Source organism: Sander vitreus, chromosome 15 (genome assembly GCF_031162955.1).
Source record: "Sander vitreus isolate 19-12246 chromosome 15, sanVit1, whole genome shotgun sequence".
NCBI lineage: Eukaryota > Metazoa > Chordata > Actinopteri > Perciformes > Percidae > Sander > Sander vitreus.
Window position 1 is genome coordinate 27,423,174 of NC_135869.1, and position 16,021 is coordinate 27,439,194.

At 45.5% G+C, this 16,021-nt stretch overlaps 1 protein-coding gene across 1 annotated transcript in view; it reads right to left on the reverse strand.

Annotated features, from left to right (window-relative positions):
• Positions 1-16,021, reverse strand: part of LOC144530748 (microtubule-associated serine/threonine-protein kinase 1-like) — an 86,927-nt gene that overhangs the window by 29,399 nt on the left and 41,507 nt on the right. The window contains exons 3-8 of the mRNA XM_078270457.1: positions 15,882-15,892; positions 15,676-15,751; positions 13,534-13,606; positions 8,022-8,182; positions 6,165-6,240; positions 2,933-3,142 (exon numbers count right to left, since the gene is read on the reverse strand). Coding sequence (XP_078126583.1) covers positions 2,933-3,142; positions 6,165-6,240; positions 8,022-8,182; positions 13,534-13,606; positions 15,676-15,751; positions 15,882-15,892 — 607 coding nt within the window. The remainder of the gene's footprint in view (positions 1-2,932; positions 3,143-6,164; positions 6,241-8,021; positions 8,183-13,533; positions 13,607-15,675; positions 15,752-15,881; positions 15,893-16,021) is intronic.

Here is a 16,021-nt window from a genome sequence, read left to right on the forward strand (position 1 = left end):
CTGTCTGTTTTGCTTTAACCCTCTGAGGTCTAAGGGCATTTTCACACATCTTCTTAAATCGACCTTTTTAAGATATTTGCATATATATGTTTCCATGTGTTTCACATCAAAACGTTCAGAACAAACTCAGCTTTCTGTATCCTGAGCCAAAAATCTGTCCCAGAGCAATGTGTGAAGAGATAACTGGCTAGAGATATACTTCTGCAGAATGTTCTGCAGATTTAAAAACTCAGGATGTTAACACATCTCCACCACAAGCAGAAAAACAGTCCGCAATTATTATTTACTTTATTCTGGAACCTCTGAAAAAAAGACTTATTAGTTCTTATTAGAGGAAGTCAGGTCTTACTTGTTCTTACATCTTTTCTTAGACTACATTTACATTGTTTTGTTTCGTCTCTGGCGTCTCCCCCCTCTCGTTCCCCCTGCTCTGGTGTTTCCCCCTCTCATTCCCCCTGCTCTGGTGTTTCCCCCTCTCGTTCCCCCTGCTCTGGTGTTCCCCCCTCTCGTTCCCCCTGCTCTGGTGTTTCCCCCTCTCGTTCCCCCTGCTCTGGTGTTCCCCCCTCTCATTCCCCCTGCTCTGGCGTCTCCCCCTCTCATTCCCCCCTGCTCTGGTGTTTCCCCCCTCTCATTCCCCCCTGCTCTGGCGTTTCCCCCCTCTCATTCCCCCCTGCTCTGGCGTTTCCCCCTCTCATTCCCCCCCCCCTGCTCTGGCGTCTCCCCCTCTCATTCCCCCTGCTCTGGCGTCTCCCCCCTCTCATTCCCCCCTGCTCTGGCGTCTCCCCCTCTCATTCCCCCCTGCTCTGGTGTTTCCCCCCTCTCATTCCCCCTGCTCTGGCGTTTCCCCCCTCTCATTCCCCCCTGCTCTGGCGTCTCCCCCTCTCATTCCCCCCTGCTCTGGCGTCTCCCCCCTCTCATTCCCCCTGCTCTGGCGTTTCTCCCTCCCCTGCCTCATTCCCCCCCCCCTGCTCTGGCGTTCCCCCCTCTCATTCCCCCCTGCTCTGGTGTTTCCCCCCCCTCTCATTCCCCCCTGCTCTGGCGTCTCCCCCCCCCCTCTCATTCCCCCCCCTGCTCTGGCGTCTCCCCCCTCTCATTCCCCCCTGCTCTGGCGTTTCCCCCCTCTCATTCCCCCCTGCTCTGGTGTTTCCCCCCTCTCATTCCCCCTGCTCTGGCGTTTCCCCCCTCTCATTCCCCCCTGCTCTGGCGTCTCCCCCCTCTCGTTCCCCCTGCTCTGGTGTTCCCCCCTCTCATTCCCCCCTGCTCTGGCGTCTCCCCCTCTCATTCCCCCCTGCTCTGGTGTTTCTCCCCTCTCATTCCCCCCTGCTCTGGCGTTTCCCCCCTCTCATTCCCCCCTGCTCTGGCGTTTCCCCCCTCTCATTCCCCCTGCTCTGGCGTCTCCCCCTCTCATTCCCCCCTGCTCTGGCGTTTCCCCCTCTCATTTCCCCCTGCTCTGGCGTCTCCCCCTCTCATTCCCCCTGCTCTGGTGTTTCCCCCTCTCGTTCCCCCCTGCTCTGGTGTTTCCCCCCTCTCGTTCCCCCTGCTCTGGCGTTCCCCCCCTCTCATTCCCCCTGCTCTGGCGTTTCCGAGCCCCTAAACCGGAGACATTTGGGAACTCTTCTGACCTGTTTTGGTTGGTAGTCTGCGGGGTCGTGTTGCAGTCTCAACGGCCGCAAACGGAGACCTCTGGCAACACCGACACTGACGCCAACGTTGCGGCGCCCGATTGGGCCATGTCGCCTCATTCTCCGTGACTAAGCTACTAACGTTACCATGGCAACAACCAGCAACGGTATATGAATAAGATGTGTGGTTTGGGCGTGTTAAGCCTAGTCCAGACCAAAGATTTGCGACGAGACGAGTTGAAACTTGCAACTTCTTGCAACGCGTCGGTCTGCAGCGCTCTGAAACCTGCCAGTTTACACCAATGAGACGAGACGAGACGGTGTATCATCTCCATAACAACGACTCTTTGTACTTCAGGTCTGACTTCCGACTTTTAGGCATTGTTGTCGCTAAATATTTAATTTGTTGCGTCTAAATATGAATGTGGAGAACGTTAGTGATCCAGTTGCATTTCTAGAGATGAATCGGCGAAAACACGTTTTATTTCTCTGATTCACGGCTTTGTTCTAACGCCGCTGGGCGCTCTCTCTCTTCAGTCTCTCTCTATCTCTCTCCACCATATAACGCTACCGTGCTTTCGGGTGGTTGTTGAGGCGCCGTCTGAAACCAGCTGTTTGGAACATAAAAATAAAATGGATTATGGATATTTTAATTTCTATAGCACGTAGCTGACTCGACCAGCTGACTTCTCTATTGGCTGTTGGAACAGATGACGTCTCTCACGTCCTAAAACCAGCCTCTGGAGACTCGACCAGCTGACTTCTCTATTGGCTGTAGAAACAGGAGACGTCTCTCATGTCCTAAAACCAGCCTCTGGAGACTCGACCAGCTGAATTCTCTATTGGCTGTAGAAACAGGAGACATCTCTTACGTCCTTAAACCAGCCTCTGGAGACTCCACCAGCTGACTTCTCTATTGGCTGTAGAAACAGGAGACATCTCTTACGTCCTTAAACCAGCCTCTGGAGACTCCACCAGCTGACTTCTCTATTGGCTGTTGAAACAGGAGACGTCTCTTACGTTCTAAAACCAGCCTCTGGAGACTCCACCAGCTGAGTCGCAGCGACGCCATCATTTGAGTCGAGCTGAGACGGGCCGGTTCAGACCGCTGCAACGTTTCTCTGCGACGTTCTAAAACGGTTTCGTCTTGTTGCAAATATTTGGTCTGAACTGGGCTTTAGTTTAAATGGAGATTAGTCCTTCTACTGGAGCTAAAAACACTTGAGCACCGTGAGCACGGAGATCGCTTTGGGTTCAAAACTCCACTTAAAAAAACTAAACGTAGCAATGTAAATGTAGCCTTAACTCACGTCCTGAAGAAGCTTCTCCAGGTTCTCTTGCAGCTCAAAGAAGTAGACGGAGGTGATGAGGCCCTCCTGGGATTTGGTCAGGCAGTCTCTGGACAGCTCAGCTATCTGGTGGTGAATGAAGCTGAGGACCCCGTCGGCCAGCGGGAGAACATTTTCAGGAGAGAAACACTGGATGAACTCGGCGAGCCTGCCCTCCATCTGCGCTGTGGCCTGACGGAGAACGGGGGGGGGGGGAGCATGAGAGGACAGGAGACATATGTACATATTCTGTTTAGTTTCAGTGTATTCACGCGTCATCATCATATCAGTAAGACACAATGTCAGAAGGTACAATAATTGGTTCATAATATGTACCTAAATTCACCAATATGTAGGATATTACTACAGACATTCCTGTAATCGTACATTGCAACATCTGTTGTATGTATTATTATCAGCTGGAGCGTGCAGTGCGTGCTTGATGTCGCTGTTTGCAGAATGTTATCGTTCAGCAGTGTGGATGCTCACATCGTTATAGATGAAGCATTGTGTTAGTTCATGCAGGACACGGAAGTCATAGGCCTACTAATTGAATTATCATTCCAGCCAGTCACAACCAATCACAGCCATTTTCACATCAGGCAGTCCATTTAAATGTCTCTGCATGTGTGTGTACCGTGTGTGTGTGTGTGTGTATTGTTTGGAGCAATAACTCCACCTCCTCGTCTGTCCAGACAAAATGTTCAGCTTTTGTTGTTCGCTTCGCCATGTTTTGAAGGAAGGTTCTACGCAGGCGCACGGACTTGGCGGTGTTGTGTGGCATTGCTTCACACTACCACCTAGCCGCCTGGTGTGCATACACTACAGCGAATTTAACACACTTTTGCGTCACCATATGCATGAAGATTTGCCCCCCAAAATGCTCGCCTAAATGCGGAATAAAAAGTGGGAACGCAACGCCACTTTTGCATTTTCTCTTCAGATCGTTTCCGTCTAAACATAGCCTCAGTTATTCAGTTCATGCAATCAGTAGCTTTTCTTCTTATCTCCCGGTCTCCATGCCCGGCATCTCCTCCACATTATGTGCTCTGCCCTCAGTATACAGTACATCCTGTGCTCTTTGCAAGGTCACTCAGTTTTCATGATTAACACATAAGAAATAATAAAACAGCAGTTTGGATGCAAATGGTTTAACAAAGAAACTGAAGCAAAACCGTTCTAAGCATAATTCTTCTAACAACTGCCCCTTTAAAAAGAGATTGTGAGTCTCAGTGGGAATAAAATAAAAGTTAAATAAAAGGGGCAGAGAGGAAGAGATGGCGAGAATGGGGAGTGGAAGTACAAGCGACGGAAATGAAGTGTAGAAAAAGATTGAATTTCTTGAGGAGACCCAGACATACAGTACGTCACAGAAAGCAATTCATTTGTGGCTCTGCTGCTTTACACTGACTTCAATGCAACGCCTTAACTTGTGTGAAACAAGCCCAAAGAGCTTTTACCTCGAATGAACTCCAAACTATAATGCCCAATTTCCTAAGGCTCGATCTTTATCTCTGTGGAAGCTGTCAGCCCATTTCCTTTTGACACCAAACTCAGCCCACAAAGAGAGGAAGGGAGAAAAATGAGGCAAAAGAGAAAGTCTCTTTTATTTAACTCTCCATAGCTGTGGCAGTATTTCTAAGTGTAGTGACTAAAGTTAATATTTTCTCTGACAGGGTGAACGTATATCGTCTTGGCAGTGGCACATAATCTTGTTTGCTATGGTTTAGCAGCCCCTAAGGCTCCTTTCCTTTTTTGTTTGTTTGTGTTTTGGTTATTAAAGTGTTTACTGTGTATTGGTTATGCACAAATCTCTGAACATGCTCAATCATAAATTACATCCCCTTTTTATTTCTCTAAAATATGAGCTCTAAAATAGGATTAAAACGTTACCGTAGCTCGAAAGATTAGTTTAATGTTCTGCAGCCTTCAGGATTCGCTCGCTGTTATGTGGATTATTATGGAATAGGATGTTTATCATAAAGCAGCTTTGTGTGTGTGTGTGTGTGTGTGTGTGTGTGTGTGTGTGTGTGTGTGTGTGTATTACTGTATTTCAATCACAATATGTCTGATTTTGTAGTATTTTCTATACTTCTGTTGGCTAAAGCTGATAAATATACTGATAAACTGACAACCAACTGGTGCTTTAACAAAACATCTTCACACTTAGATTTTAGATAAATAATCATCAGTAATGTGGACATAATGTCTAAGTGGGGAAAAGGTAAATAATAGAACAGCTGGAACAGTCTGGTAAGTTCAGAAAAGTACATCACTTTACTGTAATGCAGCCTTTAAAACCAGGAAAAGACACTTATGTCATATCACGATATTACGATATCCAAAATCTAAGATGATGTCTAGTCTCATATCACAATATAGATATAATATCGAGATATTGCCCAGCCCTACTCTAGGGCCCTATTTTGTACCCGGCGCAGCGCAAAGCCCGACCCAAGTGTCTTTGCTAGTTTAAGACCGACCCAGTTGTCAGTTTCCCGTCCAGCGCCCACGTCGTTTAAATAGCAAATGCACCTGCACCCATCTGTGGCCCATGGGCGTGCTGGTCTTACAGGGAGGTGTGTTCAGGTGCATTCTGGGCGTGCTGGTCTTACAGGGAGGTGTGTTCAGGTGCATTCTGGGCGTGCTGGTCTTACAGGGAGGTGTGTTCAAGTGCATTCTGGGCGTGCTGGTCTTACAGGGAGGTGTGTTCAGGTGCATTCTGGGTGTGCTGGTCTTACAGGGAGGTGTGTTCAGGTGCATTCTGGGCGTGCTGGTCTTACAGGGAGGTGTGTTCAGGTGCATTCTGGGCGTGCTGGTCTTACAGGGAGGTGTGTTCAGGTGCATTCTGGGCGTATTGCTATCTTGAGGCAACGGGAAGTGAACGCACCATTGACCAACAAAAACCTGGTCGCTGTTATGTGGATTTTTTTTGAATATATTTATCATAAAGCAGCTTTGTGTCTGTGTGTGTGTGTGTGTATACGTATGTGTGTGTGTGTGTGTATACGTATGTGTGTGTGTGTGTGTGTGTGGGAGGGGGTAATGATGTTAAGTTGCTGTAAGTATCGCATTGACCGCCTTCTAACCAAAGTCAATGCAATCATTAACCGATTTTGTTGAGTGAGCTAAACAGAATATGTTTATCATAAAGCAGCTTTGTTTGTGTGTGTGTGTGTGTGTGTGTGTGTGTGTGTGTGTGTGTGTGTCTCACCTTTGGAAAGCGCTCTTTGTACACATGGTTCATCATGACTATCTCGTTGTCGTAGCAGGAAGAAGAACGTCCTGGGCTGCGTGGGAAAACAGAAAAACATGGATCACAGTCAAAAACATTTGGCTTTTTTAAAGTCTGTGTCAGTTTGTGTTCTGAGTAATAAAGAAAACGTCTCATGTCTGAACAATGTTTAAGATTCGATTCACACTTCAATAAATCCAATAAAAAGCGAGTAATTAGTAGTAAACGTTAGTATTATATATATATATATATATATATATATATGTTTATTTTATTACGACTACTAAGTAAGTAGATTGGAGAAGTGAACGTGAACACATATCCGTAGTCACCAAAAGTAAATATTGGACGCACCTGAGCCAAGCCACGTATTTCCAGAACATTCTGACACTAAAATGGCATTTTTCAGACGGACACATCAGGAGAAAATGAACTTTGTTCCAGACCTGTTTCTGTCTCAGCAACAAACTCTCAGGGGGTTGTCGAGACACAGCTAAGCTAACGCTCGAAAGCGCCACAGATAATGAATCTCTGTGATGCTAAATATGGCGTTTAGCTGTGTGAATATCTATATATAATCTAAATAAATCACGCAAATATAACTCTTCATCCATCCAAACGACATTCACCACACTTTCAAACAAAGCTGTGCCCATTTAGGAGACAGGAAGTGTGTACCGTTTCATACATAGACTGTGATAGAAAAGGACACAGCGACGCCATAGATTTTGACAGAGACCAGTGACGTCTCTTTCCCGGTGATGGCTGAGCGTTACTGAGCAGCCTCCAACTGAGCTTGAAGACGTAGATGTGACGTGAGCAACCTGTCTGAAAGTTGGAAGTCTTCTGGTAGCTGTGCCAAGAGAAATCTCAATCATTCCCAATCTAGCAGAGACGGAGAGCGTGAGTAGGAGCTGTCCATGAGCATAGGAGCAGGAGCAAAACGTTGCTGAAATATTTAGTTTTCATGGACTCTCTATGGGCTTCTCCCTTGACTGTATACCTCCACGTCCCCTCCCTCCCTCCCCTCCCGATTGCCTGAGAGCTTCTCCTGTACTATACGGTAACTCCTCTACTATGAGACAGTAAGTCTCGTGGTTATGACCCAATCGTTAGCCTATTGTTATAAAAACGTCTGCTACGGAGCCATAACGTGAGCTACAAGGTAATGGAGCCTTTTATACATTGTCGTGTTTCTTTAGAAATAAACAACGGACAAATAGAGTCTTTAAACGCTTCAGATGTAAAGTTATTCTCTGTCAAAGTGACGTCAGAATGAATGGCAGTCAATGGGATGCTAACGGGAGGTGATGGCTTGGTAGCATCAGAATCTCCCCATAGGAGGTACGCGTTCCGGATGCTCGCTTACCCCCTTGTCTTCATACCATTGCCGCAGAGAATCTAACATTAGCTACTGGTTTTAATGATAAATGCAAGGAATGTGTTCTTTTTTTCCTTAAAAAGTAAAAAATCACTGTAATGTTGAGCTCGTCTTGATATGTCAGTTACAAAGCAACATCCAGCTTAAGTTTGCTAACATTAGCTAATGTTAACCACCATAAGTTACAGGTCATACCAAACCAAGAGAGTGACATAGTCTGACTTTAATGATGACCATGTCTTGATATAAAACACTAACTTTCAATGTATTGGTTCATTTTAGTTGCTGATCAAATGAAAAGGAAAATCCAGCAGGTTATATAAATGCAATAACAAGATCAAGCCGGGGCAACCGCTGTCATCTGCTCTGAGAAAGTATTTTAAAGAGGATATGTGCTTTTTTTAGGCAGCCCGAAGCTGCGGTTTAATCTCACGGGTGGTGCTGCTGCTGCTGACCTGAGACTGCGGGAGCGTGGGCGCATGTGGGGGGAGCAGCGGCCCCCGTCGTCATCCGTGATGCTCTCGGTGCTGCCAAAATGCTTGGATAAGAAGTGGAGCTCGTCCATGGTGGGCTGGAAGGGCAGCTGGTGCAGCCGTTCCTGAGAGGAGCTGGAGGACTGGAGCGAGGGAAGAGGAAGAGGAAGAGGAGGGGAGGCAGGGGCAAAGGGTGGAGGAGGAAGAGGATGAGGGCGGAGGGAGGGTTATGAGGGCGAGGGGAAGCACAGGGAGAAGTTGAGGAGGAAGGGAAACAAGAACATTAGAGCGGGAGGAGTCGGACGGATCGCAACAAACAGTGGCAGAAAATTCATGACAACAAGCCTAAAACAAAACTCCAGAGACAGCAACAGTCACTTTTATTTATCTGTCTCTAACCGAAACAACTAATAGATCAATAATGGGCTGAGCCAGAATGTAAACAGTCGGTGCTTAGCCCAAACCTAGGGGGGTTCGGGGCAGGCTCCTCGGGGGGTTTCTTTTCTCCAAATTGTGCTCATTGAATCCACAAGAGTCTCAGCTTTTATTTTTTTTAAGATTATTTTTTGGGGCATTTTAGGCCTTTATCTACAGGACAGATGAAGACATGAAAGGGAAGAGAGAGGGGGGAATGACATGCAGCAAAAGGCCGCAGGTCGGAGTCGAACCCGCGGCGTCGAGGTGTAAACCTCTACATATGTGCACCTCCTCTACCAACTGAGCTAACTCGCCCACAAGAATCTCAACATTTAAGTCAGACCTAATTAATGCAATTCCAAAACAGTTTATGAGCCCCGCTATACAGAAATGTTAGGCTAAGATACACCATTTTAGAATAGGCAAAATAACATTTAAAACAGCATGGGATTATCATGAGTGGACATGTCTGTTAAGGGGAGACTCGTGGGTAACCATGGAACCTGTTTTCATTCAGATATCTTGAGGTCAGAGGTCAAGAGACCCCTTTGACAATGGCCATGCAAGTTTGGAGCGTTATTTAGCTCCCTTCCCAAATATTTAGCATAGATTCCTGGCACCAATATCTTGCTCTAGCTTTAAAACAGAACCCGCTTCAGCGTCTTAAAGGGGAACTATGCCGTTTTTTTTTTTTTAGCTTAATTGACCTTAACTGAACAGCTTCGGAGTCATTGGAATGGTTATATGACTGTTTTCGGGTTGAGTGGTGGTCGTCTCGCTCCCCTCTAGCGCCTGTGCCGCCGGCACTACACACATACGCCCACAGTGTTGGGGAGTACCGGAGTACATGTACCGGCGTTACGTATTCAGAATACAAATTATGAGTAACTGTACTCCGTTACAGTTACAATTTAAATAGTTGGTATTTAGATTACAGTTATATTGTTGAAATCAATGGATTACATGACGATACTTCTCTGTTTCACGGGTTTATTCACTCTCGCAACTCCATGCATTTCCCAGAAGCCCCAATATGAAAACGAAAAAATGAGCTATTTACGTGATCACTGATAGAGGTAGAGATGGAGCAACAGAGCCAGGACAGGAATGGTTTCCTATCTGGGAAATACAAACAGCATTTCACATTAAATAAAGAGAAGGGAGAAGGAAATATAACTGTGCTGTGCAACCTCTGTTTGCCAGCAACCAACCTCCTTTCAGCGTCCAATGACTCCACCTCCAACCTGAAGAAGCATCTTAAAGTACGTTATTTTTAGCCAAGCGTAGTCGTCTGCTGTAGTTTTACTGCTCACTTTCTTATTTTATAGTTGACGTACGACTTTACATTCTCCTACGTGCTGATTTACTAGCCCCAGAGCCGTTAAAAGACTGACTAGCCCCGTTTGACATGCTAGCTAACGTTAGCTAAGATTAGCTCGTGGTAGCTTAGACTGCGGTTAGATTTTTGTAGTTTGCAGTTCAGGACTACAAATACAACAATCTGCTTGTTCAGGTCCACATTCAGCCAGTTGGAACAGAAGAACACACCAGAATAGGGCTGTTTAGTAAACTGCATGTGATTGGCCGCATTCCTACTTATAAAATGCAATTCAATGTGGAAATAATCCAAGTGTTCAGAATACGTTACTCAGATTGAGTAACGTAATACGTTACAAGTTACATTTTGGGCATGTATTCTGTATTCTGTAACTGAATACGTTTTGAAAGCATCCTTCCCAACACTGTACGCCCATTCAGGAACCGGCTAACAAGGTAGAGATGGAGGTTTTCACACTATCGTCATGGCCGAGCCGGGAAAAAAGAAGCAGAAAGCTAGGAAAGCATTGGAGGAGGAACAGAGAAAGAGGAAACAGCAGACTGACCGAGAGAGGAGACAGACACGAGGAAACATAGGAGCTGTAGGGGGAGCTCTATAGAGAAACCTGTAGGGGGGGCGCTATAGAGAAACCTGTAGGGGGGGGGGCTCTATAGAGAAACCTGTAGGGGGGGCTCTATAGAGAAACCTGTAGGGGGGCTCTATAGAGAAACCTGTAGAGTAGAATAGAAATGGTAGTAATAGTGGGCCAAGCAAGGACTGTGCCCCAGTAGAGCTTATGTCTAGCAACACCCCTGGAAACCACCGATAGCAAACTGAGAATGTAAATGTTAATGAAAGAGTCCAGTGAGCCTCGGCCAGACCCATCAATCTGTCTCCCAGACAAACCTCGCCTCACCTCCTCATTCTTCATCAGAGCAATGACACCTGCACCTCCTCCACTTACTTTGTTAACCCAAAAGATCGATCAATGATTAATCACAGGTGACAAACGAATTGACAACAGTCAGACTTAAAGGCTCAGATGGAACGAGAGCGGAGACTCAACTTGTCTTTGTAGAAAAACCCAGACATGCTTGAAACAGATTGTATTGCGTTTGCTCTACCTATCCAATTCTCTAACCCCTGTCTTGCTAAGTGATATAATGATCTGTGTGAAAATGTTTTGGATTATTACGTTAACCCTCCTGTTGTAAAAAAAACTTTGAAAAAAGTGACAAAAATGTCGGACAAGGCTTCAAAAATGTGGGGGAAAAAAAGTGCAGAAAAATACACTTTTGTCGACAAAAAGACGACCCAAACGTTGGAAAAAAGTTTTCATTGTACATTTTGACCGACTAAAACAAAAGGGTTAAGAGGAGCAGAGAACTGAGGAGCACCACAGCTTAGTCTCATTAATCAAAGTCAGGGCATTCATTTCAATGAAATATCTTTATGTTTCTAATGATAGAATCCGGCTATATTTAGCCTGTGGTAAAATTACACCGGAGCAGAATGTGATCTATCTCTCCCTCTCATTCCACCGGCCTGGCGCTCATCACTTCCCCCTTTCTGTCCTCCTCCTTCCATCCATCTAACCCTCCATCCATCCATCCCTCCATCCAACTAACCATCCATCCATCTAACCATTCATCCATCCATCCATCCCTCCATCCAACTAACCATCCATCCATCTAAACCTTCATCCATCCATCCATCCATCCATCTAACCCTCCATCCATCCATCCATCCATCCATCCATCTAACCCTCCATCCATCCATCCATCCATCCATCCAACCATCCATCTAACCCTCCATCCATCCATCCCTCCAACCATCCATCTAACCCTCCATCCATCTAACCATCCATCCCTCCATCCATCCAGCCATCCATCCATCCATCCATCCATCCATCCATCCATCCATCTATCCATCCATCCCATCCATCCATCCATCCATCCATCCATCCATCCATCCATCTAACCCTCCATCCATCCATCCATCCATCCATCTAACCCTCCATCCATCCATCCATCCATCCCATCCAACCATCCATCTAACCCTCCATCCATCTAACCATCCATCCCTCCATCCATCCAGCCATCCATCCATCCATCCATCCAACCATCCATCTAACCCTCCATCCATCCATCCATCCATCCATCCATCCATCCATCCATCCCTCCATCCATCCATCCAACCATCCCTCCATCTAACCCTCCATCCATCCATCCATCCCTCCATCCATCCATCCATCCATCTAACCCTCCATCCATCCATCCATCCCTCCATCCCTCGTTCCATCATCCATCTAACCCTCCATCCATCCATCCATCTAACCCTCCATCCATCCATCCATCCATCTAACCCTCCATCCATCCATCCATCCATCTAACCCTCCATCCATCCATCCATCTAACCCTCCATCCATCCATCCATCCATCTCCATCCATCCATCCATCCATCCATCCATCCATCCATCCATCCATCCATCCATCCATCCCTCCCTCCATCCATCCATCTAACCCTCCAGAAGGAGATGGAGAGCAGGATCCAGGCCTCTGACGCTGCTGTGACGCAACAAGAAACATAAAAACACAAAAAATAGAAGTGACAACATGCTGGAGATGGATAAGGTTTAAATGTTTTGTGTGAGTGTTTTTAAGTGAAAGATTTAAAGGCTGATGAAGAAGCTTGCTTTTAACAACCATGAGATAATGCCAGTGGAGTGAAATGAAGTCTTGGCAGTGTTGGTGGGAATCTGACGGATGGATGAAAAAGGAGGCTAGACATTACATCTGTGCTAATTACAGTAAATTATGTCAGTGGTTCCAAGCCTTTTATGCTATGACGTGCCGCCAGAGTCAACCCCACCAGACATACGATACGATACGACTTTGTCAGCCAGGGCTGAAATTCTTTTTGCATCCCTGGGTAGCTCATAAAAAAGAGGACATAGACATACATACATACAGACACACATACGATGAATAACACAAAAGACATACATGAAACATTACCACAAATGACATAAACAAATAATAAGGAGACAAAGCATACATGTATAACAACAGAAAATGACATGAACACACACAGACAAGGTCTTGGAGACTTGTAACCCTGAATACATATTGCACTGGATTTAATGTAGCTGGTTTAACAACAGGATAGATTGAAAGAATGAACTCTAAAGCATCTGTTTGAAGGCAGAAGCTGATATTCTCTGTGCAAAACATGTGAGGAGTCATTTGAAATATTCCTGGCCAGTCTGAGCATACTATTATTGTGAGCTTCCTGAAAGGAGTGTGCTACAGGTAGTCCCATAATCTATAATAAATTAATAGCTTTGTTTTATTTTTAACTGATAGGCTACTCAGCCAAGCAGTGCTACGATAGAGCATGATACTCTGAATTACTGATGTGAAAAACAAAGAAATTATTTGGATACTAGCTCCAAAGGATCTCAGTCTATGGAGAAAATAGACATGCTACATGTTCCAAATGTCCCATGTTCTTATGCATGGATTTTAAACAGGACTTTTTTTAAAGCTTTAGTGTGCAACTTTTTGATATTAATGAACGTCCGTTACATTCAAGCCATTACCAAATGAGTTTCTACAAAGCTAATTAAGACTATCAGCTCCACACAGCTCTCTGTATTTCTCAGTATGACTATGTTCAGAAGATTGTGTCGGTTTATTTGTCTGTTGAGCTATTTCCCTGGTTGGTAATCTCTTATTTATGTGATGGGCAGGTATTTACCGTCGAGCTGGGAGTGTTGGTGCCGTATCCAGAAGAGGGCAAAGACGCCAAAGACCACCGTCGTCCGTCCGCTCTGCAGAGAACAAAATGTTAACATCACCTAAAGGTGCAGTAGGTAAGACTTATAAAACTCCCTTTCTGTCATATCTGCTGAAACTGACCCTATGTTCCAGTAGAACTACATGAAGCAGGTCATTTAAAAAGAAATCCAGCTCCTCTGGCTCCACCTACAGCCTGGAGAGAGATTTACAGAAATCCACCGCTCCCTGTTCAGATGTACCAATCAGGGCCAGGGGGGGTGTCTAACTGTTCAGATGTACCAATCAGGGCCAGGGGGGTGTCTAACTGCATGTCAATCACTGCTCATGCACACACATTCATTCTCCCTTGTGGGGGGAGGAGCGTAGGAGACCGTTTTGGTCCCGTTTTGGTCCTGGATCTTCCCAATCCTACCTACAGCACCTGTAAAAACCCGATGCATACATTTTGTCATAAAACCCCAGATCATATTAGCTTGCCTGAGCTGTCTCATGTCTTTTAAATTCCAAAGCCTGAAAAACAACAACCCTGACAACCTATTTGTCACATACTATGTTGACACGTTTCAATTTCAGCTGCATGAAAGACATGTCATTCAGCAGACCGATGACTTATAACACACCTAGTTTGTCCCAGAGGCTTTTCTCAGGGAAGAGAGCACAGAAGACTTAATCATTTCGCTTCTGTGTGCCTCGATCGCACAGCGAAGGGCAGGCAGATGGATTTGATGAACAATGAGAGAGGATTTACACTCCCAACACTGGGTGTTTGACTGTCTAAGGACAGACAGAGGAACATAGCAGCCCTCTTCACATACATCTCTGCCTATAGAACACATGAGAGGGAAGGCTGGTCCTTGTTTATGTATCAGAACTACAGCCTGACGCGAAGCGTAAACGTAGCAATTTGATAGAGATATTCGACAAAGTGTAGTCACAGTGTCACCAGAGCAGCTAGAATAAACACAGAGAGACTATTTAGCAGAGGCTCCGTGCCTCCGTCCGGTACTTAGCCCCGCCCAAGGCGATTGTGATTGGTTTAAAGAAATGTCAATAAACCAGAGTATATTTTTCTCCCATCCCAGAATGCTGTGTGGACTAGCCAGACCCTCCTCTGCAGCGCTGTGGAGGAAGGTCTGGCAATGCGAGACTATACATGAGTCAGCCTGTTACTCTGCGAGACCCTGCGAGTGCAGTGGGACGATGTGTGAGACCTCGCACAACAGCAGATCCACACCGCTTCTGTTCTCGGATGCTCACTTGCTCTCCGTGCTCCCGTCCCTTTGTCTCACGCTGATTTGACTTCTGTCTGTCTCACTTTCTGTCCCTCTTTCTTTCTGCTAGGGCTGCACAATTAATCTCAATTGTATTGAAATCGGAATATGGACTAGTGCAATATCTAAATCGCAGAGGGGCGCAATATTTGTTAATGGCAAAATATGTGTCAAACCGTTCTGAATGAAGTATTTTGGAGCTGCAGAGACGTCCCGGCCTACAAATCCTATCCTACAGACTAAAGAAAAACATCTTTGTTTGGTACAAAAATCACACTATAATCATTTTAATTTCTTTCAATGTTAATCATTTTCAAATGAAAATGAGAATAATGATACAAAAACGATCATTCCCGCCAATATCGTGAATCATATCGCAATTAGATCATTTCCTCATATCGTGCGGCCCTACTTTCTGCACATCGCTGGCACTAGCCAACATGGCTTGTAGTTTTTTATTTAAAATTACCAGCCAATCAGATTGTCCACTAGCCACATTTCTTTTTCCTAACTAGGCTACTTCATTTCAGCTCCTCTGGTTTGTTTCGCACCATTCCCTTCGTCTACTTTGTTTCAGCATAGCTCGTAATCAATACCACGCCCGCTAGACGCGTAGCCAACGGTTGTATGACACGTTACGACATAGTATTCATGGGAAATGTAGGATTAGTACTACAAGCACAACTGACTTGTCGCATAGTTTTTGCAGCCGGCTGATTCAAACAGACGCAGTGTTGAATGCTTCATTCATCATCAGCCAAATTGGCTAGTAACTTTACAATGTTATATTCAATTTAAAGCCCTGGTAGTAATATTTATAAAGCATTGACCTTCTGGAGGAGGCGAAGGAGAAGTGTGCAGGGTTGCTGGGAGAAAAGTTCCGCGGGCTGTCCAGAGGGCTGCTTCCTGTTGGGACAAGACATGCACACAGGATGAGACACTAATGCTGCTTCTGAATCTCTGGTTCAATCCAACAGTGGGACTCTTCATAATCATTGGGTAGGGTTTAAGGCAGGGGCGTCAAACTCAACTTCACTAAGGGCCACACTGGAAAATAAAGAATCACATCAAGAGTCAGACATGTAGAGATTATTGACATGCTTTTATTTAATCGAAAAAGTCAAATATCTTTGACTGTATTATTGCATGTCTCATCTAGTCTTCTCTCTTACAGTT